General features: G+C 49.0%; 1 protein-coding gene across 1 annotated transcript; it reads right to left on the reverse strand.

The window, feature by feature from the left end:
* Positions 1-359: 359 nt before the first annotated feature.
* Positions 360-27,561, reverse strand: cacna1sa (calcium channel, voltage-dependent, L type, alpha 1S subunit, a). Its single transcript, XM_030092159.1, has 42 exons — positions 26,925-27,561; positions 26,668-26,773; positions 26,016-26,155; positions 25,352-25,494; positions 25,071-25,223; positions 24,615-24,820; positions 23,403-23,506; positions 20,475-20,620; positions 20,164-20,245; positions 19,198-19,358; positions 18,688-18,913; positions 18,116-18,323; positions 17,848-17,968; positions 17,650-17,764; positions 17,084-17,186; positions 16,922-16,991; positions 16,704-16,836; positions 16,113-16,242; positions 15,941-16,000; positions 15,665-15,771; positions 15,493-15,580; positions 15,319-15,426; positions 14,409-14,461; positions 14,060-14,206; positions 13,694-13,895; positions 13,191-13,349; positions 12,874-12,984; positions 12,416-12,499; positions 11,766-11,813; positions 11,472-11,498; positions 11,260-11,385; positions 11,120-11,185; positions 10,949-11,040; positions 10,655-10,814; positions 9,936-10,063; positions 9,659-9,755; positions 4,651-4,753; positions 4,306-4,407; positions 2,992-3,122; positions 2,513-2,623; positions 1,814-1,953; positions 360-1,407 (listed from the first exon to the last, which is right to left on the reverse strand). Exons 1-42 carry the CDS (start codon positions 27,110-27,112, stop codon positions 1,398-1,400), a joined length of 4,995 nt encoding a protein of 1,664 aa, XP_029948019.1. The 5' UTR covers positions 27,113-27,561; the 3' UTR covers positions 360-1,397.
* Between the last annotated feature and the right edge of the window lie 266 nt (positions 27,562-27,827).

The raw sequence follows: 27,827 nt of genomic DNA on the forward strand, positions 1-27,827 counted from the left end.
GGAGAACATGCAAACTCCCCACAGAGAGGCCCTGGGCGGTGTCTGAACTGGGACATTCTTGCTGCGGGTATGAGCGCTCATCACTGTTCCACCATGCAGGCAATGACAAAAAAAGAAATTCCTACAAAGAAATATTCAAACTGTACAGGAAAAAAAAAAAATCAGTTTCCAGGATTTTTCAATAATTTGAACAATACAAACGGAGATGCATATAAATCACTGAATTCCCACTTTAACGGCCTCTGTGGCTTTCTCCAGTCTGAAGTTAATGAAATTTAAGACAAACACATTTTCCTTGGATTAATGCCACATTTATTTGCAGATTTCAGCATAATAAGCGATCATCCAGCTGGCTGGACAGTATGGACACATTCTGGACTGAAACATTCAGGGACGGTTTGTCTCATTTATGGTTTTCCACAAAGAAAGACGGTGTGAGAACTTCGGATGTTCATGATGAGGCTTCCCATCAGGGTCAGGGTCAGCTCGACTCTAAATCTGAGTTCAGACTCAGCAGAAGACTGGAGGATGGTGTTCCACTGTGTCCCTCTAATGTGGGTACAATGTTTAGAGCATAATGAGAACGCTTCACAGTTACCAGCAGAACACAGATTAAAGATGAGAAGCCAGTCAGGCTTGGAATCACTTCTCCTGGGAAAAACAGCTGGATGAACCCGAGCAGCGCTCGCTGGAGGAGAGGAGCAGTTAGAAGATGAGGAGATCAGCGGAAAGCTTTACTCCACACCAGACCGACGCTTCCAATTCTCTGCAAATACAACGCGTCCAAAACCAGCTCAACTTGCTCCTAAACTACGTTTACTTTTGATATTCTTCATTTGTTTTCTTTGTATGGAGAAAGTCAGTGGTGGATCGTCCAGTCAGAAGTTGTTGTTCATATTATATGATCATCCAATCATCTGCACAGCCAAACAGGACCGCCTGAACAGCAGAGGTGATGAAGGGATTCTGGTTATCAGGAGAAACTAGAACCAAATCGGTTCAACTTCATGACTGAAAAGAAGCCCAGATGTGGCTGTTTCTCCCACCGGATGAGGAGCACCAGCCAGAGATGAAGTAAAGGACAGGATGTCTTCCTCTTGGAGGAACGTGTCAGGAGTCTCTCCACGTTTATCCACGGCTCTCTAAATGATGTGAAAATGTCAAATGAATTCCTGAAGAGCAAGAGCAGCGCCACACCAAAGCGTGCAGCTTGCTGTTTGTGCTGAACCGACTGGTTTCCCCCGCAGAGAACCTGCTCCGGCTCAGGGACAGAGTCCAGATGTTTTCCCCTGGACCAGGACGAGGGGGACGCCGGAGACGCCACACGGTTTGACTTTGGATGAAGTTCTGATCAGATCAAGCAGGTGATCCTGACCCTCAGTTTCTCCAAACGGCCGTTAATAAAAACTGCAAAACAAAACAAAAACAGTCAAACCCAAAGAATCATCGGCACTGATTATCACTAACAATATTTACTGAACTATTCCCTACTCAGCCCTGGACCACCTGGACCACCTGGACCACCTGGACCACCTGGACACATCCCTGGACCACCTGAGGACAGCCCTGGACCTGCTCCATCCTCTTTAGAGACTATGTGGCTCCGGCACACATGGACTGCTGACTTTTCTGAAATACCTGAATTCTTCTGACTTTCTAAATAATGAATTTCACTTTTTCAGGTATGCTCGTGCAGCTTTGATGTTTTGATGTTATGAATTTTGAAATAAGCAACAGTTGAAGAAAAGACGACTGCAGAGATAAATCCTTGTCAAACTGAGAGAAAGTCAAATAAATCAGGCGTCCTCCAGACCTGTGAGTCCCACTGGGAGGATTCATGTTGTTACCAGTGCCTCCCTCTGCCATCTGTAGAGGGCGCTGGCTCGTAGCCTGGCTGGAATTCACCATGTCACTGTCGTCAGCGAAGGGGTTTCCAAACAGACTGCCTTGGCTCTGTGGCAAACAGAGAGCGTCCTGTCCGTCAGAGAGAGGACGGTTCTGGTGGGACAGCCAGAGGGAACGGAGACGAAGCAAAACAACAAGACAGAAAGACGAGAGCGCCTTCTCCCATCCTGATATCAGCCAAACACAGCGACCTCCTCCTGATCCGGCACTGCCGTGGTTCAGAGAACCATCCAGGCTGCAGCAGGACTTCCAGGGCAGCGGGTCACTTCCTGATTCCTTTAACATATCTGTGAGAATCTGAAGGAATCATCAGCTGCAGGGTCGTGTTCGTGTTTTGCACTTGTTGAAAGGACTCAAGAAGAATGAATTTGGTTGCAAAAAGATCAGTATTGTATAAAATCACTGCTGCCCGGACATAAAGGACTGGCTTTAACACAGATGAGCTGCAGCCTGATGATTTACTTCAATCTGAATGTTATAGTTTCAAATACTGTAGACAAACACAAAGACTTCTTCTGCCTCTCCCGAGGTAAAGCTGGCCTTGTGGAGGCGCTGCTGGTCCATAAGAAGAACGATTCTGCAGTAGAAGAAGAGTGTCTGCTCTCACCCTCAGGATGACCTCCTCTCTGCGGTCCAGCTCGTCCTCGGTGATCAGGTCTCCAGAGATGGTCCGGTGGAGCTCCGGAGCCGCCTCCTCCTCGATGTTTCTCAGCCCGGCCTGGCAGACACCAGGGAGGAGTCAGTACCTGCTTCAAGTTCACTCAACCGTCTGATGAAAGGATTATATTTGAACCACTGCAGTAGTGCTTCATTTGTCTTCGTCCAGTCGGCTTTCCTAAAGCACTTCAACTGAAAGCTTTTCCTCAGCTGTCATTTACAAGCTCCAGCTGTACAGCTAGCTTATCGCTAACAATCGCAGTATTTCTGCTGATTCAGCAAAAAAGCTTAACGTTTACGGCCAGCCAGCGGATATCTCTACGGAATCAAGAGTGAGCTGTTTTTTTCCCTCCATATTTCTTTGTTATTAAGCGTTATGGTTTGGTGGATGATTGGCCTCTGTACTCAGCAAACTTCAGAAAGGGTCACCTGTATTTCATGGGTGTCGGATTTCTTGGTGGGACGGTAGCCATAGTACTCTTCCTGCCTCTTCTTCAACTTCCTGAAGTAATCCTGGATGAGGAACGTGGCGTAGAACTTCCCAACCGTCACCTCGTCGTCTGTGAGAAGCAAACACACGTCAAGTCCGTCCAAAGCAGGAAGGCCTCCAGCTCTGACTCGTCTGAAGTGAGGGGGAACGTTTCCTGAACCGTTCATCTCATCGGGATGTCGAGACGGCTGAAGGAAAACTGAACGGCTGCTTCTCATTTCTTCATGTTGAGCCGTGGGGTAAAGACTCTGCTGAAAGCTAAAAGCTAACCGGAAAACGGTCGTTAGTGATACGGTGGCTTGTTTATTATTCATACCTCCTGAACTTTTCATTCCCTTTAGTCCGTTCATTGCTTTTCACCTGCTGTCCCCCCCTTCGAGGGGGAGTCTTCTCCAGTTTCAGTTGCTGACTCCACTATTACGAAGGCCTATGAACAAGCTCCGTCCGGACCGGGAGGACACCCCTGTCGGTCCTGCCCGTGGACTGGCTTCGGTTCTACTGCTGGGATCCGTGGTTCTTGTGCTGGACCGTCCAACGAACTGTCCTCAACATTGTCCTAGGCTTTACTTCTTATTGTCTCATGCTAGCTGTTGCCAAAGCTGTCCGTCCCTGGGAGAGGGATCCCTCCATACTGTGGTTCTCCCCAAGATTTCTTCTTTTCCCACTGGGTTTTTGGAGTTTTTTCTTGCCGGATGTGAGGGTCGAAGGCGGTGGTTGCTTCGTTCTGTCTCGTTACTGTAAATATTGACATATTACCATTATGCTTATTCACTGTTTTTACTTTTACCGACAAATGTAACATCTTGAAGCCCTCTGAGGCAACTGTTGTTGTGATACTGGGCTGTACAAAAATAAATTGATTGATTGATTGATTGAACTTTTGCACATTTTGTAAGTCATTAGTTTGATTTGATGTACTGGACCAAGACAACTTGATCCCCATTAATGAAACTGGAAGACTGTGGTCTGAGTCTCTTTCATTGCTTCTTCATTTCCCACTGAGTGGACTTCTGTCTGTCCCCTAAAAGTCAGGGTCTGAGTCCCTCCCACAGTCTTTCTGTCTGTCCTATCCCTTCACCCCTTCCATCCAATAACATCAACGAGAGCGGAGAGCGTGTTCACTCCATCACACAGCTATCACCCAGAGACTCATGCACTGTGGAAGCAAAGCGGTGCATGCTGGGAACAGCCATGCACGCACAGGGCTGGCCTGTGCTGCTGTGTTTCCTGGCCATGACGCTGTGCGTGGTTACCTCCGATGGGCGGGATGACTTGATCCAGCAGCTTCATGCTGGTGCGCTTCCAGATCTTCTTGATGATCCCCCTCAGCTCCTCATTGGCTCGTTCAAAATTCCCTGAGGGACGGAAGAGGAACACAGAAGGAGGCAGCTTCAGATAAAGTCTCCCAGGGAACTCCAGCCGGACCAGACGGTCCGGTTTATCATGGAGTAACGGCTGTTTCACTGTAAGGGACGAGACTCTGCCGCTTTCACCGCTCAGTCGAAAGTGAGTGTAAAGGCATTCATTAATGAGCGATGTGTTTCCAGCGTCTCTTCACTGAAACCCATCAGGGTTTTCACTGACAGGGGAAAACAAACCTTCAGTCTTGATCTTCAGAGCCGTTCTGACCAGAGCGAACAGCGTGGCGTTGAAGGTGACGGTTCCATCACTGTTGAGGGGCATGTTCATGGACACCAGCCGCTGTGGAAACACACACGTTAGCAGGGCTGTGTGTGTGCTGTGATAAATACACAGAGTCCAACCCTGAAGGGTCAGCCCGGAGGAAGGCCGCAGGGCACAGCTCTGCAGCCGTCATGATTTCCCACCAAACCCTGCTCTCCACACCGGATCCCCGGCAGGCAGACAGCTGAGGGGCTCTTGCCAGGATTTTCATTGGAGACACGTCGAGTTGTGTTTCATGTTATTTTTGCAGCAGTCTATTTTTATCTGGGGTAAATCTGACGACTGCTGAGCTCAGAGAAGACACCGTCCTGCTGACATTCAGCAGAATTCTCCTCTTTTCCTTCTCCAGTGCTCCGATCTCCTCCAGACGTTTACAGACAGTTTCTAGTTGAAGAAAGCAGCTCATCGTTATTCCAAAAGTTATATAATCTACATGTGCGTGTGATTACGTATGTGTCTATAGTCTGATGATCTATCTCATCCTGTCTTCACTCCTCCCCTCCCTCCCAGGTCAGAGTCCACCTGGTGGATGGCTCGAGGGGCAAAGCAGCTCTGATCACAGCAGAGCAGCATTTCAAGTGATTCAGACAGTGATTTTAAAACCTTTTCACAATCACATCTGCTCGAACTCAGTGGTCTCACAGTGAGAATCCATTCAGGCTCTCCGGAGGCGGGACTCCAGCTGACAGCCGGACACATCGACCCCAGTCGCTGACGGCTGACACTAAAACATTCACCCCTGCTCTCCTGTTCAGTTTCTCATTCAGGCCCATGCCTGAGCTGACCCTTCCTGCACCGTGAATAAGACTTGCTGATGGGGTTGAGTCATGAATAAGACTGGCTAACGGACACTAGAGGGGGCTATAGAGCTGTCAGACAGCAGTCCTCTTCCCTGTGGCTGTAAACCGCTGACAGACGCAGCTCCACCTGGTTTTGCCACCCCTGTTACGTACATGCTCAGTGTTCATTTAGATGGGTTAGGGTTAGGGTCAGAGGTCAGGGCTAGTGTGTTAGTCTCACTGTGGCAGTGGGTCCCTGGAGTGACGAGTTTAGTAACAGGTGACGGTTATTCCACACCCTCAGCCTGCTGTTCTACGGTTCACTCATTCTCATCGGCTGAGGACTCTTGGTTTGTCACTGCTGTTCAGCAAACTGCGGAGTTATATTATATCGCCCTGAGCTCAGGATTAATGATCACCTGGAAGACCGAAGACGAAGCCTGTCTGACCAGGCCGCTCTCTCATAGACCACCCTATAGCAGACCGCTCTACAGCAGACTCTGTTATATCAGCATGTCTGCAGCACGCCCGTCTGTCACAGTGTCATTCAATACCGTCTTAAAATAGCAGCAAATGTTCAGTGACACAGTTAGATTCAGTGTGTGACTTGTGATCTAATAATATGCGTCAGTAGGTCTTAACACTGTATCTTTGGCAAGCGCATTCGAAAAGAAGACACCTCAACACACTTCAGCCACTTTGAGAATCTTCTTTGTTGTTGCTGCTCTGCCCAGCACTCCCTTTGGCTGTTACCGCTGCAGCTGATGGCGAGCCACTGCTGACGAGCTAGACTGAAAGCAAAAATATGTCATGAAGAATGTCTGGTGGGACTTCCTCCATCGGGAAGCACACCAGGTGATCTATCTCCGTTCAACTGGAAAAATCAATGCGTTAACATTCACAAAAAATACAAAAACACTGCTGCAGTGAAGAACCTACAATTAGAAAACGTATGTCTTCCATGGTGAAGTATGCCGCTTTGCCGGCGTTTTCCATAACGGTGTGGAACATGGTTGACAAGGTTAAATGGAAATGCACAGAAATACTTAAAGTAATGTAGCTGAAGTCCAGCCTCGCTGTATTTTTATCTTGACTGAGCATCAAGTGAACCAAGTTCATGACCAGCAAGTTAATCCTGCTTCAGATTACAGGCCTCACACAGTTTGAGTTTCTACCATTTACAGTGGTTTTGTAAATGGAGATGGCCTCTGAACTTTTCTACATTACATCTACAGATGTAAACGTATTTCAGTGGAATTTTACATGATTTACCAACGCATCGCACTGTGCTGAGAAGAAAAATCATGGTTCCAATCTGGTTTTAAATCACATCATAGCACTGAAACTGCACTTTTAAAAATGTATGCAATCCTGTGTTGGAGTGAAAGGCACAGTCCTAAAATGGTTTAGGTCCTACCTCACCAGAAGGCACTTCTCAGTGAGCCTCGCCTCATTTTCGTCAGCTAAAGCCCCCCTAACATGTGGAGTCCCCCAGGGCTCTGTCCTTGGCCCCACTCTATTTTCCATCGATATGTTGCCTCTTGGGTCAATTTTTGGCAAATATCAGCTTTCTTTTCATTGTTTTGCTGACGATGTACAAATTTATTTGCCACTGCAGGCTGAAAGTGCACGTTCATCTTTACAGCAGTGCCGCCAGGAGGTAAAGGATTGGCTGAATTTGAAGTTTTTAAGTTTAAATGAAAACAAAACAGAAATGATTCTCTTTGGTAAACCTGGGCCTACTATTGATTGTGGATTTTCCTGCAGCCCTCTTGTAAAAAACCTCGGGGTTACTATTGACAGCTCCCTCAGCTTGGAACAGATCAGCTCAGTGATTAAAACAAGCTTTTTCCAGCTACGACTGATATCTAAAGTTAAACCTTACTTGTCTTCGGACCAGTTGGAAAGACTAATCCACGTGTTTATTACATCACGTTTGGATGATTGTAACTGGCTGTATATTGGTCTGGCTGCCTGTCGGTTACAGCCGGTACAGAACGCCGCCGTCGCCTGCTGACAGTGGCGAGGCGTGTTGATCATATCACTCCTGTGCTGCAGTCTCTCCACTGGCTCCCTGTCTGTGTCAGAGTCCAATTTAAAATCTTGTTGCTTGTTTTTAAGTCTCTAAATGGCTTAGCGCCCTCGTATTTGGCAGAAATGTTGTCTTTGCATACACCTGCCAGAGCCCTGAGGTCGTGTGACCAGCGACTTCTAGTATGTCCTCGCTCCAGGTGTAAGAGCAGAGGCGACAGAGCCTTTGCAGTTGCGGGACCACAGCTTTGGAACCGTCTCCCTCTAAACATCAGATCTGCTTCCTCTACTGAAATTTTTAAATCACAGCTTAAAACTCATCTGTTCGCATCGGCCTTCAACACAACCTGAACCAGACAGCGTGCCTTATATTTTTAAATAGTTTTCTTTTTTCTTTCTTTCTTTCTTTTTTGTATGTTACATTTTAATGCTTGTTTAAAATTTGTGCAGCACTTTGGGCAGTGGCTACTGTGTTTTAAATGTGCTATATAAATAAATTTGACCTTTGACCTTTGACCTTTGTTTTCTGGTGTGAAATAGTATCCATACTCCTCGAGTCAATTCGTCATAGAGTCACCTTTAAAGCTCGTGTCCGGAGTTTTGAAAGAGAGAGTTTTTTTTTTAATCCAAAGTCTCAGGTTCCCCCTCCCTCTGCTTTCATGAGCGACCAAGCCACGCCCCCTTAATTGTGCACGCTATTATCCGTTGGGTGAAAATGAGAGCCTCCGAGTCCTACAGCATCCTCCATGTTGAGCTGTTTCCGGTGGATGTTCAGCAGACGGTGGATATATCTGCTGCAGAGCTAACTCTCCTCTGCTGGGCGAGCGGCCGTGCTCTCTGGCTGCTCCACACTTTGACTGACAGCAGGACAAGGCGGAAGCTCGAAGTCTATTGGCTGACGCTGACCGGCGCTTTTTCGGATAACATGGGGGTCTATGAGACGAAGGCGGGGCTCATAAATAAATTTTTATATTGTTTTATGCTAATATTATAGTATGGAACCAGACTGACACATTGAAGCTCTGTTGAAAAATGATTCATACGTTGGAAACGAACGGAAACTCCGGACACCAGCTTTAATGCAGTCACAGTGTGAGTCTTAGTTCTGTCTCCTCAAGCAAAACTCAGCCAAACCACATTCTAAGCTGTGGCCCCACTGTCGAGAGACGATGTTTTGAATACGATTTAAGAATTCAAAGAGCACAACTTTGCTAGGTGTCCAGGTCATTATCGAAAATAAGAACAAGTTCTCAGCTAGGGTTACAAAATAAATAACAAATCCTAAATAAATCTCAGCATTGCTTGTAGTGGCAGACACAACCTGAGACTCAGTTGGACGACTGAAATGCAGAATGGACGGGTCAGACAGTTTCGATCAGTCAAACGTTCTTAAGGTAACCGGGCCGGGAAACAGCTGATGGGGCTTTAAACAAGGTGAACTCCTGCGGCCAACCAGACCGCAGCTAACAGCAGAACTAGCCGCAGAGCTAGCCGCAGCTAACAGCAGAACTAGTCGCAGCTACCAGCAGAGCTAGCCACTGCTAACAGCAGAGCTAGCCGCAGAGCTAGCCGCAGCTAACAGCAGAACTAGTCGCAGCTACCAGCAGAGCTAGCCACTGCTAACAGCAGAGCTAGCCGCAGCTACCAGCAGAGCTAGCCGCAGCTAACAGCAGAGCTAGCCGCAGCTACCAGCAGAGCTAGCCACTGCTAACAGCAGAGTTAGCCGCAGAGCTAGCCGCAGCTAACAGCAGAACTAGCCGCAGCTACCAGCAGAGCTAGCCACTGCTAACAGCAGAGCTAGCCGCAGAGCTAGCCGCAGCTAACAGCAGAGCTGGCCGCAGAGCTTCCTAGGACAGCAGATAAACCATGTTGAGGTTAGCGAGGCTGCACTCAGCACTTCTGGCAGCTCAGCTCAGTCAGACACCTTCAGCACTTCACTCTGAAATACCCACAGCGTGCGATCCTCTGACAGGGCAGGAGGCCGAGCACCCCGATGAAAAGACTCAACAGTTGATTTAAACGACCAGGAAGAGTCTCAGGAACCACTCAGTGCTTTCAGCAGCGCTTCTACCAATCTGGAAGGATGAATTCCAACAGGCTGGACGTTTCTCACCTTACAGGCAATACGATGAGGACAGAATTCACCAAAACCCAGAGGTGGAGGGATTCTGCGCAGGAGTGTCACCACATCAAGATGTTTTATACGGCCTCTATATGGAAAGATACAAAGATCCACGTTTGAGTCACACAAACATTTTTCAGTGTAATGCTACAGATGTCTTGGAGAAGCTCTGGAGGGTCTTGGTCTACAGAGGACAACGTCACTAATAACTCTTCCATCCTCAGCTACTCAGGAGAAAAAAACGCAACTAGAAACAGAAAAAACTTACGTGGCCTCAGGATCATACTCTGCCCAAATTTTTTTGAACTCATCCAGGTGTTGGGGGCCGAGAATGGACCAATCCCGTGTCAGGTAGTCAAAGTTATCCATGATGACAGCAACAAATAGGTTTATAATCTGTGAAGGACGAGGACATCATGTTGGACACACAAAGCTCGAATGTTTAGGTTGTAGACATTATGGAGGACATTAAACTGAGAACCTGGCAGCGGACTTTGACTTTAGCACTGTCAATCAATCAACAATCGTGAGAAGAAACATGGTTTCACAAGTTTCCACCATGCTACAGGCGGTAAACATTTCAGTTTACTCATATTAACGTTTGGACACTTTAACAAGGGGAAGTTTTCCCTTCTGAGCTGTGAAAGCTGTGAGGACAAGAAGACCTGGACAGGTCAACAGTCCATCACAGGGTTAACAAGGAGACACACACACACACACACACACACACACACACACACACACACACACACACACACACACACACACACACACACACACACACAAACCTTGTGGAAGACACCCAGCCAATGAAAAAAAACAAAGATTAAAACCATTTCTTGGAAATGTTCCGTTTGGAGATGGTTCTGATTCCGTTCTGGGAGATCTGCTCAGGCTCTACTATATTTTACTGATATTTTTCTGTCGGCTTAGAGATGCATGTTGCTTTACTTTTCAGTCGCACTGAGGCAGATATCATCACCATACCAGAAAAGCACAGAGCATGTAGAAACTCATGAAGTAGATGATGGCGAAGTTGGATCCACAGGTGTACTCCTCCCCGGGCAGGTAGTCTGATTTGGGGTCGCACTTCTTTCCATACATGGACGCTAACATGACTTCATGCCACGCCTCCCCTGTGGCACACCTGTGGACAGAGTCGGTCAGCAGGACCCGTCACACACTGAGAAAACTCTTTTAAAGACAACGGAAATGTCCTCTGAGCCGTGGACCTGCAGGCTCGATACTGTCCTGACGCCAAAACACAAACCAGCCACCAACCTGAATAACAGCAGCACGGCCTGAGGAAAGGTCTGGAAGTTGTTGTTTCTGTTGATATAAGTGCCGTCAACAAGAGCAATTTTCCCAAAAATCTGAAAGAAAGGTTCAGCTTTAGCACGGCGTGGCAGAAGCTGTCCGTCCGGCGCCAGCTGATGATCAGAGCGTTCTCACCTGCATTCCCACCACAGCGTATATGAAGAACAGCATGAGAATGAGCAAGGCCACGTAGGGCAGAGCCTGCAACGCCAGAAACAGAGACTTCAGGAGGAATCCCGCGTGCTGCAGACCAGCGGCCGGCTTCCTGGACTGACCTGCAGGGCTTTGATGAAAGTCCACAGCAGATTGCGGATCCCCTCGGAGCGATTCAGGAGTTTCACCAAGCGCATGACACGAAACAGTCTGAAGAACGTGATGGACACACTCATGTTCTCCAAGGACTTTATCAGGAGGAGAAGACAAATTAAAGAGGAAAAGCTTTCAACAGCAGAGAGTCACTGAGCTCAAGGCAAATGTGAAAACTCACCGCTATTTCCTGCATGGGATCCACCGCCTGCAGAAACACATCAGCTCATATCAGAAGCTTCAGATGGAGTTTCACGCCTCGCTGCAAACTTTGTGGTCAACACTGACACATGAAACTGACAGATTCCTGAATTCAGCATTCCATAAGAAAAGCTACATGCAGTTAAGAGAAACTCAATCGATAAGAGAAATAAGAAAGACACAAATGCACACTTTAACCTAAATGACCAGCCGTTTCTGAGAGTCTGAACACTGCAGGGCAGCCGGCCCATTATAACACAGCAGGATTACTCACAGCAGCATCCTGGACCTGATACGGTCCTCCAGAGGACGCCAGAGCCGCCTGTCGGAGGTACACAAGTTCAGAACTCTACACCAAAACCAGGAGTCTCCTCTTCTGAACTGGTTTTAAATAAAGGTGAAAGCGTCTCGTCAAGCAGAAAGAGTGTGTCGTCCTGAAGTGACTCCTTTACTGTCCTGTGTTCATGTCAGTGTCTCAACAGCAGTGGAGTTTTTATGAAGTCAGGACAAATCCACCACTGAGGTCTTCGGTTCTTGGTTCAAGTTGTGATTGAAAATGTAATAAAATATATGGTTTGACATGATGTTGACCCAGCAATTCACTGTCTCATTCTGACCACTGGGTGGTGCTGTTCCTTCCTGACTGCTTTTCCAAAATGTTCATCTTCATCACTGCTGAGTCCAGTGATGAAAAGGAGGAGAAGTTTCCGGATGAAGAGCTCTCAAGTCATTAAAGGGACATCTTCTCCTCATAGCTCTGTGACAAAAGTTGTTTGTTATAGTTCAGTCTTCGTTTGTACTTTAACACATTCATTCATTTTCAGCTTCTTTCTTCTTTTAGTAACCATCAAATCCACCTGGTGTCTTGTTAACTGTACCAGCACGGTGTGTGTGTGTGTGTGTGTGTGTGTGTGTGTGTCTCACATTGATTTCACTCAGCATCACGTCCACAACACTTCCGATCACGATGACAAAGTCGAACACATTCCACGGGTCTCCAAAGTAACCCTGAGAAGGAACACACCGTGAGCCTGGTGGGTCGCAGCAGGGATTCAAACCACCGCCTGTTTAAGAGGCCAGGTGCTCATGTTAGGGTTTAATGCTCTTCTTCTGCTGCTGCTTGCTTGTCATGTGAGTCTCACAGCGCTGGGCTGTTGATAAACTGTCCATGGTTTACTGGAGATGATTGGAGGACTCGTCCCTGTGAGGCTAACTGGAGAGAAGGTTTTACACTCTGCCTCATCAACATGAGTACTGGAGTCATGTGGTCTTAAATCAAACGCTGCTTCAGAAGATGAGACCGTCGACACATGGCTCCCTCTCCCCCGCCCCTCACAGCTCCGAGCAGCTGATCGACACTCTGACTGGAAGTGTTGACTCACTTTGGCTTTGAAGGCCATCAGCTTCAGGATCATCTCCACGGTGAAAAGCACAGTGAATATCACGTTCAGCATGTCCGACAGGTGCTTGACGTGGTCCGACTGGTTGCAGTGCTGCAGATCCAAACAGGCAAAGGTTGGCAACAGCGAACACATGGATCGGAGCGGTGGTATGGCTGCTAAATGTCAGAGCTACACACTGGAAGCCCCATTTCTCTGACGCATCACTACTGTACTGCCTGTCACAAACTCATACAGTGGAAATCCAACAAGCAGCTTCTCAAAAATCAAACATCGTGTGTGTGTGTGAGTGTGTGTACCTGCATTCCGAGGCACATGGTGTTGAGCATGATGAGAAGGAACATGAGGTACTCGAAGTAGCAGGAGGTGACGATGTACCACACCTGGTACTGGTAGGGGTTTTTGGGAATGTAGCAGCGCAGCGGTCGGGCCTTCAGAGCGTACTGAACACACTGCCGCTGAGAACACACACACAACAGGAAGTTGGACGACATGCAGGAAGTCACAGAGAACATAGAGCGCATGAGTTAATACTGATGGCGGCGCTGCTGTGCCCGGCTCTCGGAGCAGTTTGGGCTCCAGTATCTGCCACAGCTGTTTCTACTGCTAATGCCGACACACTGAGAACCAGAAGGTAACAGGCTGGCCCTGCTGGTCTCCACCATGGTGATGCAGTGGGTCTGTTTCAGGGTGGAGACTTCACCTTTCTGCTGGTGTTCAGAGAGCTGCTGGAGAGGTTCCATGGAGGGAGGCGTGTGAAGACGCCGGACGCCGGCTGAGCGCCTTCCCAGCATCCACTGACCTGGTTTTTGTCCAGCTCACAGTTCTGGAACTCCTGTTCTCCCTGCTCCTGGAAGGTGACGATGACGAAGCCCACGAAGATGTTCATCATGAAGAAGGCGATGAGGATCAGGTAGATGATGAAGAAGATGGAGATGGCCACTCGGTTGTTGTACACTGGACCCGTATCCTCCAGGTTCGAATCAATGGCCTTGTACAGTATTCTGGACAGAGACAGACAGGTGACAGGTCATCTGTAGGTACTGGACACTCATGGATCTGGTGCCTCAGGTTTCTGTCTGTGAGGTCCCTCCTGGTCTCAGCTTCCCTTCCTCTCTCTTCTCCCCTGACCAGAGTGTGATCGGAGCTGCTGATCGGCTCGACTCACTTGGGCCACCCTTCGAAGGTGGAGATGGTGAAGAGCGTCAGCATGCCGTTCAGGATGTTGTCGAAGTTGAGCTCTGAGTTGATCCATTTCCTCTCGCGGATTTCCATTTCATGAAGAGCCCCCTCCTGGTACTTGATGTACCAGCCCCTGACCACCGCAACATTTCAAAATACAATCTCTTTGCAGTAAATGATTTTTTCACATTCATTTTGAGAAGAAAGACATAAAATAATGTCATGATCCTGTAAATGATACCAGAGCCGCCTGTCTTGTTTTCACACTAGGCGTTGCAGTGTTTACAGGAAGTGAGTTCTTTCAGGTGTTTCTGAGGTGGAGACAAACGCCTTACCTGCATGCTTCCTCAGTCATTTTGTCTGAATCGGTGCAGGCATAGAACTTCCCCTGAAAATCCAACAAAAAGCCCCATTACCATGAGATGCACGGTCACAAGCATGGCCAGGCTAACTGGGTAAACAATGGAATTACTTTTTATCTTTTTATCTTTATGAGATTTTCACCAAACCCTGATCAGTCCTGAAGGTGGTGGTTTGAGTCTTATTGGGGTCAGCAGGAGCACAGAGCTCCAATCAATACCTGCAGCGAACTGACTGTGCTTGAGTTTGATATTTTCACTCATGAAGTGACGTGTTTTTTCGTCACTGCTGATATTTTGATGTTGTAAATGATATTTCTGTCGTCTTTCTTTCAAAACGGACAAGCAGCAGATCATAACAGTCAAGACGCTCATCAGTCAAGACAACATGGAGGACAAGAGGGAGGGAGCTGAGTGGACCTCTGGAGATGTTTCAGATATGAGCTTGAATCTGTTGGTATGTGTTTGAACCACTGAGGCTTCGTCCTCTTTTCTCCCCAGCAGGCCGTGTTCGAGACCGCATCCATGAGACCAAGTTCTACACGTCTGGCCTTGGAGATGCTGGACTTGAAAATGTCCTGCAGAGATGAGGGCACCCTCCACTGTTGCTTCATGAAATCTGTCCGATAATGAAGCAGGTTTGTAATGTTTACTCCAATAATCTTGTTCTGCACGTCTGCCAGCGATCATCAGAGAAACGCCAGTCCTCGTCCCTCACAGTATCACCTCCATGCCATTATGTTTTCTTTACTGTTTTCAGATCTTTGTACATTCATGAAGAAAAAGAAGCCCTCTCTCCAAATCCCAGTTTGACTCTGACTCATAACTCTCCGGTAAGAGCTGTAAGGTAATCAGTCAATGCAGGCGTTATTGCAGATGTTCTTACTTTGAAAAGTTGAACTCCAATGCAGGCAAACATGAAGTCCAGCAGCATTGTGACCAGGACGATGTTCCCAATCGTCTTGACCGCTACAAACACACACTGAACCACATGCTGAAAGACAGAGAGGATCAGTCAGCTGCTCCACAGCGACCGAGGCCGGCGTCTGTTCAGACTCACCTTCAGGCCCTTGGCTCTGTTGATGGCCCTCAGGGGCCGCAGGACCCTCAGCACCCGGAGGATCTTCACCACTGAGATGGCACTGGACCTGTCGAAAGCAAGAGAACCAACCGGGTCTGTTCAGTGATTCCACAGGAGCGAAGAACAGCCGAGAGCTGAGAGCTGCACTGACTCCATGCCCATGGACAGCAGGGACACGCCCACCACCAGCAGGTCCAGGATGTTGAAGGAGTTCCGGCAGAAGGAGCCTTTGTGAAGAATCGCTCCGTACGTCGTCATCTGTAAAAAGAAGGAATGCAAAAACTGGTGAAAAGCAACTTTCAGCTGCAGATTGTATTTAACATCAGAGATGAAGAAAGGCCAAAATATTGCTTCCAAGCGAGGATCGGGCTAAAACACAGTGCAACTATATCGCACCCCTGTCATCTCCTCACCACTTAATTCTCACCTTGAGAACGATTTCTGCCGTGAACACTGAGGTGAAGACGATATCAGCAGAGGCCAACACCTGAAAGGGTCCAGTGACAAAAAGAACTTCAAAATGACTCGTTCCATTAAAACAATTCCTGAAAGTCTTCTCATTTCCTCTGACGCTTTAAAAACAGGAGGTGAAAGGTCACCTGGTTCCTGAAAGACATAGGGTCAATGGGATCCTCCGCGGCCAGCGAAATGGACGAGAGCAGGATGAACAGCAGGATGATGTTGGTGAACGTGGTTGCGTTGATAATGCGATGGCAAAGCTTCCGGAACCTGGAATGTTGAGGAAAAGATGCTGGTCTTGATATTTTGATACCAAAATATAACACACAATATCTGACCTAACGTAGGAAGAAATAAAAACAGACAGGAGAAATGGACGACAGGCAGAGCGACAAACCGAACGGAGCGCAAACTGTCTCCTGCAGTGACGTTAAATAACCTCCAGGAGTTTCTACTCCAGATGGATTCTGAAACCTAGCTTAATACTCTCTTATCCATGGCCATTTAAATACAAATATCAAATAACAAAGCTATTCTACAGATTACCCAACAACAATAATAATGGAAAGCGTAAAATAATCTTTTAACCAAAGGTATATTTCTGTTTCGTACATGTAATAATGTAAGACACTTAGACGTCAAGATCCACTGCAGAGTCAGCGCTACACACAGCGTGAAGCAGTGAGGATGAACCGCACATTACAGGAAACACTTCACGGCTACCATCGTACTTGTTCTGAGGGCCAAAGATGAAAAAGGAGCTAGCGTCCGGCATGGGCACGGCTTCCTCCTTCAGCTGGAGATCTGCCATGGGACGAGGCCGGGGGCTCTCCGGGATCTCAGGGTCCTCCTCCTCATCGTCACCTAAGCCACCGGGAAGAGAGAGACTTTAGAAGCCTTGTAGACCATCCTGATGTGGCAGCAAGGCATCAGGGAAGGCTGGATTCACCAGGGAAGTCCGCGGGAGGGAACGGGTCCTTCACTTTGTTCACATCTGACTCAAACTCATCGATTTTGTGCTGCAGAGTCAAAGACAGAAACACGAGGAATTGGACAGAAACAGGGACAGGGATGGCTTTGGGTCCTCAGGTCACGCCGGTGGACACGTCACCTTGGCGGTTGTAGAGACGCCCTCCACGCCCTTGGCTCGCTGCTCAGCCAGCTTCTTTGCCAGATTGGCCTTCTCCTCCGTGGCTTTATCAGGCATGTTGGCTCTGTCAGTCACCACAACATCTCGCTTTACAAGGGGCATGATGGGTGAACACAGCTTCAAATAAAGCCCTACAGAGCATTCGACTACTCCATCATTAATGACTACTAAACACCACATATTTCATAACCCTCAAGTGTTTGGCAGTGAAGCTTAATCATGCGAACCTCTGTTTCTATACCATTTTATCCAGTTTAGGGTAGCAGGTACGGCGGTTCATGTGCCGGTCAGTTAATTCTGATCATTTGGGGTGCACAGTTTAAATACAGAACACCAGAGTCCAGGTTTACTGTGAATAAAGTAGATTCTAACCTGTAGCGTGCATCAAAACACATCTGCCATTCTTTACATTGGGTCAGAAAAGGGTTTCCGTCAATATTCAACAGTGGACCCGACCTGAGCGCTGACTCAAGGCTTGATTTGTGTCAGTCCGTCTTACGCCACACATCAACCGCTCGGAGACGCACCTGAGGGCTTTCTTACGTTTCTTCTCCTCAGCCTTCTCCTTCTGGGCTAAAGTCAGCGACTCCGCCTCCGCCAGGTTGTCCACAGCGATGGCCAGGAAGACATTCAGGAGGATGACTGCAGGGAACTCAGGTCAAGGAGCATTCTCACAGGAAATTCATCACTCTCACACACACACACACACACAGCATTGTGGATACAGTTCCCGCAGACGAACAGGATGATGAAGTACAGGCTGACGAGGATCCCGGGCATGCTGGGTCCCTCATGAGCCATGATGCCGTCGTACATCACGGTGTTCCAGTCCTCACCTGTCAAGATCTGAAACACGTTCAGACATTTATCATCATCTCCAACCCAAAATGGAAACTAAACCAAGGAAATGACATCTGATTGCTTCTCATGTGAACTCAGTCCATTTCGTGTGTTTTCTCTGTTTCTTCTGGTCACAGAGGAATCGGTCCTTACCTGGAACACGGTGATGAGCGCCTGAGGGAAGCTGTCGAACGTGCTGCGGGGTTTCGCTCGGTTGGGGAAGTTAAACTTCCCTCCAAACACCTGCATACCCAGCAGGGAGAAGATGACGATGAAGAGGAAAAGCAGCAGCAGCAGGCAGGCGATGGAGCGCACGGAGTTCAGGAGCGAGGCCACCAGGTTACTGAGCGATGTCCAGTACCTGGAAACACAACGCCTAACACTTCAGACGGCTGACGTTTCCTGGAAATAACCAAAAAAACACTAACAGTAATCTGGTAGTTCAGTTTTTTTTTTTTTTTTTTTTTTTTTTTTTGTTCTGAAATCGAGAGAGTCTTAAATGAAGTTGTGAAATTGTCATCAGGTAAAGGGATGATTAGAGACTCTCCTAATGTAAAACCTAAACAAAGCTCAATCAGTTTAGTTTATGGAGAGTATATAGCTAGTTTTAGCTGGTGACTTGTTATCAAGGTCTGTAGATAAACCAGATGATCCATGTGATCCAGATGATCCATGTGATCCAGGGGACCCAGGTGTGCAGGCCAGCCACGTAAGGTCAGACTCACCTGGTGACCTTGAGCAGGCGGAGCAGGCGGATGCAGCGCAGCACGGAGATGCCCATGACCGACATGACGCCCATGTGCACCAGGATGATCTCCAGGACGCCGGTGGACACCACGAAGCAGTCGAAGCGATTGAAGAGGGACATGAAGTAGGACGGCAGGCCCAGAGCGTACATCTTCATGAACATCTCCAGGGCAAACATGGACAGCAGCAGCTTGTTGGCGTTGTCTGAAGACGTTTGCCACGGCGCCGACATGGAGGAGACAGAGACAAAACCCCGAGGGCTGCTGACGCCTCCGTCATGACAGCAATGATTCATTAGGAAGTGGCGGAAAGGCACCAGCGCCATTTCTGAATCAAGAAAACAAACTTCTGACCAGATACTAGGACCGGCGTTGGTAGGAACAGAACACTGAGTGAACCAGGAAATAACAGGCTCTCAGGCAGCCACGCCAGGACCAGCCAAACACACACATCAGTGTCTGTGTGTGTGTGTGAGTGTGTGTTCTCACCTTGCCAGTTTGTGAGTCTCTCGGACTGGTTGTGGTGCTCTGTTGCAATGGCCAGCGTGTTGAAGAACACCAGCATGATGACCCACCAGTAGAACAGCCTGGACTTCACATAGACTCTGCATCGACAGCGCAGCCAGCGATTCCACTTCCGGGCCAACTTACTGCAGAAGGACAGACGGCGTCACGCGGCCGGCGTCATCGCAAATCATTTCTGAAAGACTTCCACCCGATCCAGGGCTTCTGAAGGGCAGTTCATTAATAGACATCTTTTCAAATAAGTGAGCAAATCTGATCTTTTAGAGGTGAAGAGACTGGTGGAGGGAAACTCTGCAACTTATTAACAAAGCTATATTAGCATCATGTTAAAAAAAACACCTTAAAATTCAGTCTTGGGTTAAATTAAACATTGAATTTTTGCTGTTTTTCACTAAAAAAGTCAGATGAGAATGATCATTTATTTTAATTCCAGTTTCATTTAATTCAATGATTGAACACACTTTTGGAATATAGATTAAAATAAATGGTAACACTTTACTTGAAGCTCCCGGTATAACGCATTATAAGTAGTTATAAACAGTCATAAATGATTACAATGCTTTATAACCCACTATACAGCATAGGGTTAGGGTTAGGGTTAGGGTTAGGTCCTGGCCTTGTGATCATTTATGAGTGTTTATAACTTTAGCTACACGTGTTATAAGTCAAGTCAAGTCACTTTTATTTATATAGCACATTTATAGATGGTTTAGCCGTGCCAAAGTGCTTCACAAAGTGCAAACAATAAAAGCAATCAAAATGAATAAACAATCGTTAAAACACATCTCGAAATAAATGGCAATGGCAAAATAATGCTTTATAAATGTACTTATAATGTGTTATTCCAGGTGCTTCAAGTAAAGTGTTACCAGATAAATTCCTCAGTCTTTCCAGAACATGTGAAACCATAAAGAGGCCAAAGTTACTGACTAGTAATAGATGATCCGCTGCATGGTGTCCATTTTCCCCACACTGCCAGTGTCTGATCCATCGTTTTCTAAAGGCAGCAGACCTGAGGTATGACCCCACACACACACACACACACACACACACACACACACACACACACACACACACACACACACACACACAGACACACACACACACACACACACACACACACACACACACTCCTTCATCCAGACTTCACTGGTATTACAACCCAAACAGGAATCAGCTGTTTCACCGCTGTCAGCTCTGGCCGGTCAGATGTCCTCCTGAGTGTGTGAACCGTGGCTTACCCTGTCTGTCCAGGTCTTGATCCAGAACCTCAGCCTGAGTGATCCACTCCATGTAGCCTTTGAGGTCCTCGTCGAGCTGCTGGGTTTCCCGTAACTTCTGGAACTCTCCCCGGGATTTGGCCTTCTCTCGCTCCTTGGTGAACTCGCTGACGGGAAATGACACAAAGCATGACGCACAACTTAGAACGCAGAAGACAAACACAAGAAGAGAAGGCTGACACACATCAGGACCGTCTCACAGTCTGCTTAATCTTCTGGTTTTGGTTTAAATTCCACTTTGGAGCAAACTTGGTTTTCAAAACAATTAAAGAGGAGTGGGCGAGATTCGGCCTGAGTACCTTAAGTCTCTGGATGTGCAGGGACTGTCTTGGTTGACACGTCTCTGCAACATCGCGTGGCGGTCGGGGACGGTGCCTCTGGATTGGCAGACTGGGGTGGTGGTCCCCCTGTTTAAAAAGGGGGACCGGAGGGTGTGCTCCAACTATAGGGGGATTACACTCCTCAGCCTCCCCGGGAAAGTCTATTCCAGGGTACTGGAGAGGAGGATCCGACCAATAGCCGAACCTCGGATCCAGGAGGAACAATGCGGTTTTCGTCCTGGTCGTGGAACAGTGGACCAGCTCTATACCCTCCATAGGGTGCTCGAGGGTTCGTGGGAGTTTGCCCAACCAGTCCACATGTGTTTTGTGGATTTGGAGAAGGCATTCGACCGTGTCCCTCGTGGTGTCTTGTGGGGGGTGCTCCGGGAATACGGAGTCCGGGGCCCCTTGTTAAGGGCCGTCCGGTCTTTGTATGACCGGAGTAGGAGTCTGGTCCGCATTGCCGGCAGTAAGTCGGACCTGTTCCCGGTGCATGTTGGACTCCGGCAGGGCTGCCCTTTGTCACCGGTTCTGTTCATAATCTTCATGGACAGAATTTCTAGGTGCAGCCGGGGGCCGGAGGGGGTCCGGTTCGGGAACCACAGGATTTCATCTCTGCTTTTTGCAGATGATGTTGTCCTGTTGGCTTCATCGAACCCGGACCTACAGCATGCACTGGGGCGGTTCGCAGCCGAGTGTGAAGCGGCAGGGATGAGGATCAGCACCTTCAAATCCGAGGCCATGGTCCTCGACCGGAGGAAGGTGGCTTGCCCCCTCCAGGTTGGTGGAGAGACCCTAGCCCAAGTGGAGGAGTTCAAGTATCTTGGGGTCTTGTTCACGAGTGGGGGACGGATGGAGGTGAGATTGACAGGCGGATCGGTGCAGCAGCTGCAGTGATGCAGTCGTTGTATCGGTCCGTCGTGGTGAAGAAGGAGCTGAGCCGAAAGGCGAAGCTCTCGATTTACCGGTCAATCTACGTTCCCACCCTCACCTATGGTCATGAGCTTTGGGTCATGACCGAAAGGACAAGATCCCGGATACAAGCGGCCGAAATGAGCTTCCTCCGTAGGGTGGCTGGGCGCTCCCTTAGAGATAGAGTGAGGAGCTCAGTCACCAGGGAGGAGCTCGGAGTAGAGCCGCTACTCCTCCACATCGAGAGGAACCAGCTGAGGTGGCTCGGACATCTGTTTAGGATGCCTCCTGGACGCCTCCCTAGGGAGGTGTTCCGGGCATGTCCCACTGGGAGGAGACCCCGGGGAAGACCCAGGACACGCTGGAGAAACTATGTCTCTCGGCTGGCCTGGGAACGCCTTGGGATCCTCCCAGAGGAGCTGGAGGAAGTGTCTGGGGACAGGGAAGTCTGGGCATCCCTGCTGAGACTGCTGCCCCCGCGACCCGGCCCCGGATAAGCGGAAGAAAATGGATGGATGGATGGATGGATGGATTAAAGAGGAGTGGCTGTATTTCCATCAGCTGTGTTTGAACTCAAACTAACTCTTTCCTTCAGTGACTTCAGTCTTTTGCGTCACTGAAGTGTGACTGACTTGCGTTTTAAATAGTGAAAATTTGATTAAAAAGATCTCTCCTGAGATATAGGTTCTAAATGTGGACCTGGATGGTGCTTCAGTGTAGAAGGCCTGAGCCGTCACATCTCACACCTGGCTGCAGCAGCATGAACCTTTAGCTGCTGGACCACACCGAGGGCCGGTACGAGTACTTATTTAACGCCTTAAAGCCTGATTCCTAGTCTATAAGCAAATGATTTAGCATGACCCGCTCTGTGTTGAGCTTGCTTTGAGCTGCCACTCGCTCCCGCTCACCGTTCAGTAATATGTCAGTCACATTTTAATATGTAGCATGTAGCATCGCTGGAGTGTGAGCCCTGAAGCTCTTTAGCATGTAGCATGTAGCACAGGGTTACATACTGAGCACCATGCTAACTCTGCTGCTGGTCGTATCGATCAGTATTTCTGATCCTGATTCGGGAATCTGAGCATGTTTGCGTCCATGATATTGGAGGTTCAGGGAGTGACACAGCTGTTCTCGGGGAAGACAGCCATTGACCTGCATGATGCACGTAGCGGGACATTATGACTGCGCCAGTCACCATGTCACCATCAGACTGATGTTTACAACGCCACTCCTCGTGTGTGGATGAGTCATTTGACCTACTTCCCAGAGCTGATCGCTGGACTGGATTCAATGGAGGATTCTTTATGGCCGTATAGATAAACAGGCATGTCAGCCGGTCTGGGAGCAGATAAGGTAGTGAGGCCTGCAGAGCTACAGAGCACCGGCTCAGCTCAACAGGATGACCGCTTCTGCTGCTCATGCTGCTCATACTGCTGATGCTCCTCATGCTCCTCATGCTCCTCATGCACAGCAGCCTCCTCATGCTCCTCATGCTCCTCATGCACAGCAGCCTCCTCCTTATGGAGGCAAACAGCTGGCGATCCAGTACCTGGGTTCCACCCTCCCTGCTCTGAGTCACTGTCTCTCTGGTTACTGCTCCACACTCAAAGCAGCGAATGACGAGACTATTAGAAAGCAGAGTCCGGGTCAGACCTACCCACTGAGTACACCAAGAACCAGGTTGAGCACAAAGAACGAGCCGACCAGGATGAGCGTGGTGAAGTAGAGCCAGGGCCACTCCATCCCCACGGCGTCGTTCACCTGTGGAGGCGTCACAGGGAGCAACTCACGTCAGCCGAGCCCAGCAGAGACATGGAGGCCTGGGTTTGACTGGGACGGTTTGAAGAAGCACCGGTCTGTATAACTAAATATAACCAAGATTTAAAACATGAAAATAGCATTCTGAAATCCAAAAGCTGGAGCTTTTCAAAGATTTGTTGCGGCTACTAAATTCAGTATGAACCGATATTTCCCACTAAAATGATTGAATGTCTCAAGATCAACTTGATATTGTGTTTATGCTCTAGAACAGTGGCTGGTAAGTGGCGACCGGATTGGATTCCAGTGCATGCACCCACCAGGCCTGCAACCGCACGGACGCAGCCAGACACACGGCGCGCCACAGAGAACGGAAAATAAACCGTCTGAATTCAGTGAAGCATCCACTGCTGGGACAGATGTGGACTGCAGTGCTGTGTGTTGTGATGTTATTACAATGTTTTTGTTTAGTTTTTTTCTTTACATTTCAAACGCACAAAAATACAAAGCATTGAAGTATTTTAGTACAAAATGTGAAGGAAGTTTGATCATCTCAGTCGAATACAACATGCAAAATAATATACTGTATTTAAAAATATGTGTTCTAAATATGTTGATTATAAATAAATTCCACCCCTGAGGGTTGTGCTCGTCCCGTCCTCCGCCAAGGAGCAGGCTGCCCATTCCGAGCTGCTTGACGTGATCAGCTAGCATGAAAACACCGGGAGACGTAAACCACCGTCCACTGACCGTTAACCAGAAAACTCCACCAAACTGCTCCAATGTGAGGTTTTCTCTCCTCTCTGGACTGAAAAACCTCAAACGTTCCAGTGTTTGCTCATTATAAACCCATCCCAGGCTTTCCTGGTCTCCAGTGGATCCCAGAGACCGGCTGATCCCACAGACCACACACTTGTCTGACAGTGCAGCGGAGTGGAAATACCGAAACATCTGTCAAAGTCCATCTGTGGCCTGCAGAGCAGACTGTCCCACTTCACATCATTTATCACTCCCTGAAACAGTTTTTTGAGTATATTTCCTGTAAATTGAAGCTAATTTACCGGATGATCCACTGTGTGTGTTAGTGAAGGAGGCCAGGCTGTCCTCTCACCCAGTAGAGGACGTCGGTCCACCCCTGTGTGGTGATGCACTGGTAGACCGTCAGCATGGAGAAGCCCAGGTTGTCGAAGTGGGTGATTCCGTTGTTGGGGCCGGGCCAGCCGGAGCGGCACTCCGTGCCGTTGATGGCACAGCGCCGGCCGTTCCCCGCCTGGGCGCACGGAGCTGGCTTCTCATTCTCCACTGTGGCAATGATATCTGGAGGCAGGGAGAGAGGACAGTCATCTCCACAGCCTCAGGACAGACAGAAACACGCCAGATGACTGTGCTGCAGCCAGGACGCCGGGTTACGTCCAGATCAGTCTCACTTCACTGAGCTTTCATGTGTATCTGGTTCCCATTTGGTCATCAGTCACGCCCATTTGTGTTGTTTAGAACTTCATGCCGTTCTAGAACAATGGGGTCAGTCTCGGTACAGGAGGTAACTCCATCCAGCGGCATACTTTACTTGTGCCAGTGTAGTAGCAGGTCTTGTGCATTTTGCACTTGAAGAGCTCCAGTCCCATGATGGAGTAGATGGTGACCATGAAGAGGACCAGCAGGGTGATGTGGAACAGCGGCAGCATGGACTTCAGGATGGAGTTCATCACCACCTGCAGGCCTGAAGAACAACGTCTGTCCTCATTTCACTCATTATCAGCAGAGGTGGTTCTTTCTCTTCTGATAAGGTGGAATCTGACCAGCAGCTCCATGAAGACACGCTGATGGCTAACTCAACCTGCTACTCACTCGGCACTCCAGACACCAGCCGGAGGGGGCGGAGGACTCGGAACGCCCTCAGAGCTTTCATGTCAAAGCCTCCACCCTTCTCCCCGACGGGAGCCTCCACTCCGCTGATGTGGTTGATGGCGTCCACCGCCACGGTGAACAGTCTGCAAAGACACACGGCGTTTTCTGAGATGCTGAAGAAATGAATCACGCTTCATTTGTTGTTGCGTCCTGGCAGGTCTGGAGTTAAACAGTCCAGATCAGTCCAGATTGCTGTCCAGTCGGTCTAAAACCATACGAGATGGGACACAGTCATAGGAAAATCAATACTGTCTAATCTGTTCATGGCAGATGGCTGCCTAGTCTGAAGTGAGACCAGCCACCCGGACATTGACACTGCTTCACTCTGCAGCCGCCGTCGTCTGGGTCAGTCCGCCTGGAATTTCATCCTAAAACACTCAATCCGTCCACTGTCCACAATGACAGACTTAAACCAGACTGGACCGAACTGTAGGAGAACAGAACGCCATCTCTACGTGATGGACCACATCCCTCCTCCACCTCTGGACTGCAGCACACACACCAGCACTGTGGGAACACCAGAAACCGCTTCTCGTACACCTCCACGCCGTCATTACTGCAGCCGGCGGCGGTCCGCAGACTTGGGAGACGCCCTTCTACTCACCCAACAGACACACAGACGAAGTCCAGAATGTTCCAGCAGTTTCTTAGATATGCGTCTGCGTGAAAAAGAAATCCATAGGCCACGATCTTCAGGAAGCACTCTATGGAGAAGATGATGAGGAAGATGTACTCCAGGCTCTCCTGCAATGAAACAGCAGCTGCTCAGCCTGGATGTGTCTCACTGATTGGTTTCCCTCCAACCAGACACTCACTGCATTTCTTTATCTAAATGTCTTGACCACCTCTTAAGACAACTCTGGAAGGTGAGTTTGGGCTGAGTTGAGACATGACAGCCCCGTCCCTGTCTTCACAGTCCATGAGGGTGTCATGTAGCACAATAATCCTGTCTATTCATATCACCCAGCTTACCGCCTCACACACCTCCGGAATGCTTTCTGCACTCTCCTATTTCAACAGAGGCATGCCGGCAAAGACTTTCTGAAGCCGCCGCCCGTAGGACTTCACGGCTCCTAAACTGGACTCACATTGTCCTTGGCTCCATGTCCTATAGATAATCATAAATAGTGCGCTGACACAGTTCTGCTGCTCAGAAATTGTCCAGAACTCGTGGGGATTTCCAGGGTCGGTCACATACTTCCTGTGAGGGTTCAGACTCACTGCAGACAGCAGCATTGCTCGGCGTGGGGACTGACCAGGTTGCTGTTGGTGTTGTTGCTGTCCTCCTCGGGCATGGGCAGGTACACCGCCAGAGCCACGCAGTTCGCAAAGATGGCCAGCAGGATGATGATCTCAAACGGCCTGAGAGGGTCATAGGAGGCTTACCGAGCAAGTGCTGGACTCCATACTTCATGCTTCATATACACAATTAAAGGAAACAGCACACACACACACACACACACACACACACACACACACACACACACACACACACACGTGGTGGTCAGGATACTTCCACTCCACGATGCTGATGCAGGCCTTGCGGAAGGGGTTCTTCAGGCTGAGGACGAGGAGGGAGCGAGCCGGTCGCGGGTTTCCTCCAGTCGCCATCAGCTTCTTCAGCTTCTCCTTCTGTTTTCGTTTGAGCGTCTCCTCGTCCATGATGTAGGACGACAGCGGGGGGCTGCTGCTGTCGGCCATGGCGCTCCGTGTTCGCCGGGTCTTCCTGGATGTTGGAGCTGTCTCCCGTGGCGGTCCGGGTCTCTGGGTCTTCCTGGATGTTGGAGCTGTCTCCCGTGGCGGTCCGGGTCTCTGGGTCTTCCTGGATGTTGGAGCGGTCTCCCGTGGCGGTCCGGGTCTCTGGGTCTTCCTGGATGTTGGAGCGGTCTCCCGTGGCGGTCCGGGTCTCTGGGTCTTCCTGGATGTTGGAGCTGTCTCCCGTGGCGGTCCGGGTCTCTGGGTCTTCCTGGATGTTGGAGCTGTCTCCCGTGGCGGTCCGGGTCTCTGGGTCTTCCTGGATGTTGGAGCTGTCTCCCGTGGCGGTCCGGGTCTCTGGGTCTTCCTGGATGTTGGAGCGGTCTCCCGTGGCGGTCCGGGTCTCTGGGTCTTCCTGGATGTTGGAGCGGTCTCCCGTGGCGGTCCGGGTCTCTGGCTGGTGGATCATCACCCTCACAGCCTGACTGCCGCTCCGCCGTCCGGCCTCTATCTGAGGAATGACAGCTGCCCCCCCGGCTGGGATTGGCTTACTGAACAGCTGTGTGGACAACAGAACAAATATAGACAATGACAATGTCTCCAGATGACGAAACTGACGCAGCGCTTTTCTTTTTCTGTTAGAAACCAGGATGTCTCTCAGTCCCAAAGAAGACAAAGGTCATGAAAACACTTGATCTTTCACAGTCAAAACAAGATTTCC

The sequence above is a fragment of the Salarias fasciatus genome, chromosome 5 (assembly GCF_902148845.1).
Source record: "Salarias fasciatus chromosome 5, fSalaFa1.1, whole genome shotgun sequence".
Taxonomy (NCBI): domain Eukaryota; kingdom Metazoa; phylum Chordata; class Actinopteri; order Blenniiformes; family Blenniidae; genus Salarias; species Salarias fasciatus.

Excerpts from the sequence above, each read along its gene's own strand:
- cacna1sa (XM_030092159.1), bottom strand. The coding sequence starts at position 27,112 with ATGGCCGACAGCAGCAGCCCCCCGCTGTCGTCCTACATCATGGACGAG. Across the intron at positions 20,621-23,402 it reads GTTCTTGGTGTACTCAGTGG|CGAGTTCACCAAGGAGCGAG; the intron begins GTAGGTCTGACC and ends ATTTCCCGTCAG. Across the intron at positions 19,359-20,163 it reads CAGCGGATCATCTATTACTA|TAAGTTGGCCCGGAAGTGGA; the intron begins GTCAGTAACTTT and ends GTCCTTCTGCAG.